The sequence below is a fragment of the Wolffia australiana genome, chromosome 19, assembly GCF_029677425.1.
Source record: "Wolffia australiana isolate 7733 chromosome 19, ASM2967742v1".
NCBI classification, from domain to species: domain Eukaryota; kingdom Viridiplantae; phylum Streptophyta; class Magnoliopsida; order Alismatales; family Araceae; genus Wolffia; species Wolffia australiana.
Genome location: NC_135853.1, coordinates 9838659 through 9844658, shown reverse-complemented (window position 1 = coordinate 9844658; position 6000 = coordinate 9838659). Strand labels below are relative to the sequence as shown.

General features: G+C 37.8%; 1 protein-coding gene across 1 annotated transcript; it reads left to right on the top strand.

Moving 5' to 3' along the window:
• Positions 1–1622: 1622 nt before the first annotated feature.
• Positions 1623–4994, top strand: LOC144715875 (3'-5' exonuclease-like). Its single transcript, XM_078590881.1, has 2 exons — positions 1623–2220; positions 4279–4994. The coding sequence occupies exons 1-2, from the start codon at positions 1939–1941 to the stop codon at positions 4636–4638; spliced, it is 642 nt and encodes a 213-aa protein (XP_078447007.1). The 5' UTR covers positions 1623–1938; the 3' UTR covers positions 4639–4994.
• Positions 4995–6000: the final 1006 nt, after the last annotated feature.

The window sequence follows — 6000 nt, the reverse complement described above, 5'->3', positions numbered from 1 at the left end:
AGACTTTTTTCATCAACACAAGTCAACTTTACCCCATATTTTCCCTCCCTGGTATGAATTAAATTAATAATTACAGAATTAAAATACAATAAGTATTGTTATCCAATAAGTCAGATAACATCGCAGTAAAATTCAAAAGAAAATTTAATAAAAAAGTAAACTTGTGCTACTGCATCGACCTAGCCAACTCACTGTTTATTGACATATAAGTTTATGATTTAAATAAGAATACCACCAATGGACAAGTCAGAAAGCATTGACTTTGACCTATCTGCTGACTTATAATGAATTGGGAAAGAAAAATGCCAATACAAATATTTGGTGTCAAAAGAGTTGATATCTCAATATGAATTTCCCTCTCCAAACTTAATGAAAGTAGCTCCATTGGCCTTTAAAAATGATTTATCTTCCTTCTTGAGTTTTAAAATTATAGATTTAGTTATACAATCTATAATCAGTTTAAAATTATAGATTTAGTTATACAATCTTCATAATATAATCAGTATTTTATAGGAATCTCTAAGTATAGTCCACTACAAAGAAAATTGCATAACCTCAATTTACACTGTTTTTTTTATCGGTTGATTAAATCAAACAACTATATGTATTTTTTTAATACTATCCATCTGCCACTGTTGTATTTTTTTTACTGAAAATACGTATGATTGCCATGAATAACTCTTGGCAAAAACTTTGAGAAATGAAGATGAATAAATATGTGGTTGCCATGAATAACTCTTGGCAAAAACTTTGAGAAACGAGGATGAATAAATATATGGTTGCCATGAATAACTCTTGGCAAAAACTTTGAGAAACGAGGATGAATAAATATATGGTGGGGGCCAGTTACTACTGGGCCGAGGAGATTGTGGGTTTACGGAGAGGTTGCCGTACGGTCTACGTCACGTCGGCGCGCTTCCCGCCACTCTCTCGCGTTGTGCGCCATTTCAAACGTACAAAGAAAGCCGACTCTTCTTCTTCCTCTTCAGAGACTTCTTCTTCATCTTCTTCAGAGTTTCCTTATTCTCCTTCAGAGACTTCTTCTTCTTCAAAGCCTTCGTCTTCTTCTTCTTCTTCAGAGACTTCTTCTTCTTCGGAGACTTCTTCTTCTTCAGAGACTTCTTCAGAGCCTTCGTTTTCTTCGTCTTCAGAGACTTCTTCTTCTTCTTCAGAGCCTTCGTTTTCTTCGTCTTCAGAGACTTCTTCTTCTTCTTCAGAGCCCTCTTCTTCTCATTCTTCTTCTTCTTTTTTTTCTTCTTCTTTTTCTTCTTCAGAGTCGTTTTCTTCTTCTTCCTCTTCAGAATCGTCTTTTTCTTCTTCTTCGTCTTCTTCTTCCTCTTTTTCTTCTTCTTTTTCTTCTTCTTCTTTTTCTTCTGTTTCTTCTTCTTCTTCTTCTTTTTCTTCCGTATCTTCTTCTTCTTCTTCTTCTTCTTCTTTTTATTCTTCTTCTTCAGAGTCGTTTTCTTCTTCTTCTTCTTCTTCTTTTTCTTCTTTTTCTTCTTCTTATTCTTCTTCTTCAGAGTCGTTTTCTTCTTCTTCTTCTTATTCTTCTTCAGAATCGTCTTTTTCTTCTTCTTCGTCTTCTTCTTCTTTTTCTTCTTCTTCTCTTTTTCTTCTTCTTCTCTTTTTCTTCTTCTTCTTCTTCTTCTTCTGTTTCTCCTTCTTCGTCGTCTTCTTCTTATTCTGCTTCTTTTTCTTCTTCTTCTCTTTTTCTTCTTCTTCTTCTTCTTCTTCTTCTTCTTCTTCTTCTGTTTCTCCTTCTTCTTCGTCGTCTTCTTCTTATTCTGCTTCTTTTTATTCTTCTTCTTCTGAGTCGTCTTCTTCTTTTTCTTCTTCTTCTTTTTATTCTTATTCTTCTTCGTCTTCTTCGTTTTCTTCTTCTTCTTCTTCAGAGTCGTCGTCTTCTTCATCATCATCTTCAGATCGCAAGAGGCGGCGATGGCGAGAGGGGTGAGGATAAAGGACCACGGATTCTACGGCCAGGATCACGTCTTCTTCCTCAAGGTTTTCGGCCGGCAGGTCTGCGCGACGGTCACGATGGATCCTGGCGCCGTTCGTCGATGGATCTACCGGATCATCTACCACCATCAATTCCTCTACTACACCGGCAGACTCGTGGTCGGACTTGGCCTGCAATGGCGTAGCGATCCTCGGATCGGCGGCAGGGAGCGCGTGGCCACCATCCAGCTCTGCGTCGGCTCCCGATGTCTCATCTTCCAGGTCACTCTTGGTCTTCTCGATCCTCTCTGATTCTTTGATTTTCCGCTGTTTCTCGACGAATCACGTTTCCTGATGCTTCGAAAATCGAAATTTCTTGATCGGAATTGGAGATCAAATCCCGATCGAGGCGGCTCTTTCTGTCGCTGCTAGATTGAATTCTTGTTTCTCGACGTATCACGTTTCCTTATGATTCGGAAATCAAAATTTCTTGATCGGAGTTGGAGATCAAATCCGGATCGAGGCGGCTCTTTCTGTCGCTGCGAGATTAAATTCTTATTTCTCGACGAATCACGTTTCCTTATGATTCGGAAATCGAAATTTCTTGATCGGAATTGGAGATCAAAGTCCAGATCGAGGCGGCTCTTTCTGTCGCTGCTAGATTGAATTCTTGATTTTAATTATGTAATGTAATTGGACGCTCTTTTTTATGATATTTTTAACTTTAGAACATATATTAACTCATATCTCCCAATTCGAAGTTCTTTGATCGGCTCGTTCCTGCTTTTTTTCACCGTTTTTCTTGATGTCTTCTTGGGGACAATCAAGTTAACTACACCTCTCTGTAGCCGATTTGATTCATCAATTCTTGATCTCAAGATAAATACAGCTCTTTAAGCCGATCCGATCCATAATTTCTTTCCCTTACCGTTTTTCTTGATGTCTTCTGATGTATCCGCCGTAGGAGCGAAGATGAAATCTAGATAAACACACCTCTCTGTAGCCGATTCGATTCATAATTTTTCTAAGAGAAATACACCTCTCTGTTTCCAATCCGATCCATAAATTCTTGATCTCAAGATTAATACGCCTACCTGTAGCCGATCCGATTCATAAATACTTTTTCTTACTTTTCTTGATTTCTTCTTACGTGTCTGCCTTAGGAGAGAAGATGAAATCAAGATAGTACACCTCTCTGTAGCCGATCCGATTCATAAATTCTTGATCTCAAGATTAATTCACCTCTCTGTAGCGAATCCGATCTGTAAAATCTTGATCTCAAGAAAAATACCTCTCTGTATCCGATCCGATCCATATAAACTTGAACTCTAGATAAATACACATCTGTAGCCGATTTTTATTCATTAATTCTTGATCTCAAGAAAAATACACCCCTGTACCCGATCTGTTCCATATAATCTTGATCTCTAGATAAATACACCTCTCTGTAGCCTTTCCGATCCATAAAGTCTTGATCTCAAGATATATACACCTAATTTTTTTTTGAAAGAAGAGTATATACACCTCTATGTAGCCGATTTTTATTCGTAAAGTCTTGATCTCAAGATATATACACCTCAATATAGCCGGTTTTTATTCATAAATTCTTGAACTCAAAAAAATAAACCCCTCTGTACCCGATCTAATCCATAAAATGTTGATCTCTCGATAAATAAACTTCTCTGTAGCCGATCCGATCCATAAAATCTTTATCACAAGATAAGTATATACCTTTCGGAAGCCGATCCGGTACATAAATTTTTGAGCAATTAGGAATTAGATTCTGCATGAACAATTGGGAATTGGATTCTTCTTGAATAGTAATGAATTGGATTCTGCCTGAACAGTTAGGAATTAGATTCTGCTTGAACAATTAGGAATTAGATTCTGCTTGAACAGTTAGGAATTAGATTCTGCTTGAACAATTAGGAATTAGATTCTGCTTGAACAATTAGGAATTAGATTCTGCTTGAACAGTTAGGAATTAGATTCTGCTTGAACAATTAGGAATTAGATTCTGCTTGAACAATTAGGAATTAGATTCTGCTTGAACAATTAGGAATTGGATTCTGCATGAACAATTGGGAATTGGACTCTTCTTGAACAATTAGGAATAGGATTCTGCCTGAACTATAAAGAATTGGATTCTGCCTGAACAATTTGGAATTAGATTCTGCTTGAACAGTTAGGAATTGGGTTCTACCTGAACAATTTCGAATTGGGTTCAGCTTGAACGGTTAATAATTATATTCTTCTTGAACAATTAGGATTTGGGTTCTGCTATAACAATTACGAATTGGGTTCTGCTTGAACAATCACAAATTGGTTTCTGCTTTCCAGATCATCCACGCCGGGCGGGTGCCGAGGATATTGGAGCGCTTTCTATCCAATCCTGACGTTACATTCGTCAACGTCGCGATCGCCTACGACTGCAGGAAACTATGGGAAGAATATCAACTGCAGGTGGCAACAGCAGTGGATCTGTGGAAGCGCACTCCGACAGGGAGAATGTCCATGCAGGAAATGGTGTCCAAATTCCTTGGATGGGAGATGGAAGAGGACGAGTTGAAGCCGATCGCCGTGGCGAGGAGCAATTGGGAAGCAGAATGGCTGGATCAAGCACAGGTCAGGTACGCCTGCTTGGACGTCTTCTGCTCTTTCCTACTTGAGCTCAGGTTTAGAGAAATCTATGACCCATGATCTTCATGAGAGGAAGAACTGATTTTTTGGGGACGAGATTGAAAAAAAGAGAGTTTTTGTGGAGAAAATGATGTGGGACATGATTGCGGAATTAATACCACATGATAGTGATAGAATAGTCCTTGAGGGTGATCCGAATGGGTTTGATCTAGTAGAAGGGGTCAATTATATGAAGTAGGGACTTAACAATGAAAAACTAGGGCAATGACTACAATTTCCCTAATGTTTCACAGAAAATGATTCATATGGTTAACAACCACTAAGAGCAAATCAACAATTATCATTTACCAACAATTATCTCAAAGTTAAGGTATCCCAAGGTACCCTGGAGAAAGGCAAATAGCTTGGTAGTTATTATGTTGAATTGTCTTGATTGACGTTGAGTATGAATGAGAAGGGGAGACGGTATATGAATCAAATATAATGGGAGCAAAATATCAGTTGGCGAGAGATATTCCTGTGTAGTGCAAGAAGGTTGGAAGTGAAGTGCTGGAACTGAACTCATAAGATAGATGGGGTAAGGCGGGGAAAGAGATAAATATATGGCATTATAAAATGATATGTGAGGTCAAGATTATGGGGGAGAGTCTAAGAAGTGAGGTAAATGATGTCAAGGGTTATATGTTGAGAAGATGATAGAAGGTGATATGGTATGGAAGATAGGAAGAGAGAGGAACCCAAGATAAGTTGATCGAGTTGGAAGATGAGATGCTGTAGTAGTTGTTTTTGTTGTCATTATTACTAGAGAATCAATCTTCTCCAATAAACAAAATTATTCTTCCAGACATGCTAAGAACCCTTTTAAAGGAAAAGAAAATATGTATTTTTTAAGCAAATAAAATCATGGATGGTTAAAGAGAAAATGGTTGGAAGAAGAGGTGGGATTGGTGGTTTACGTGGAAGAAAATTGTGGAAGAAAGGTAAGGGAGAGAGATTGTGAGGGAAGTCAAATTTGCAAATTATAGAGAACATAGAAATCAAGAGAATTATTGAGGGAAGAGAGCAGTAGAATAGTTAATGAGAGTGGGTGGTTAAGAGGATATAAGAGCAAATAGAGAGAGGTGGAGGAGAAAAATCAAAGTGGTTGAGTCAAAAGACAGAGAGGAGAAAATTAAAAGTTGAGGGAAAGAGAGAGAAAGATAGGGGAAAATCATCTGAGAACTCTTTTTTGACATTTCACTATCTTGGCCAAAGTACATCATCATATCTTCTTCATTGGCTTGTTTTCTCTTATACAATGGGCGTGGGTTATACTCAAAGTACAATCATCCGACCACAATACATCTTTGGTGTCTTAGGTCTAGGGACCACTTACGTAACTGTCATATGAATTGACATGATTGAAATTTTGTATAATATCAT

Excerpts from the sequence above, each read along its gene's own strand:
- LOC144715875 (XM_078590881.1), top strand. The coding sequence starts at position 1,939 with ATGGCGAGAGGGGTGAGGATAAAGGACCACGGATTCTACGGCCAGGAT. Across the intron at positions 2,221-4,278 it reads CCCGATGTCTCATCTTCCAG|ATCATCCACGCCGGGCGGGT; the intron begins GTCACTCTTGGT and ends TCTGCTTTCCAG.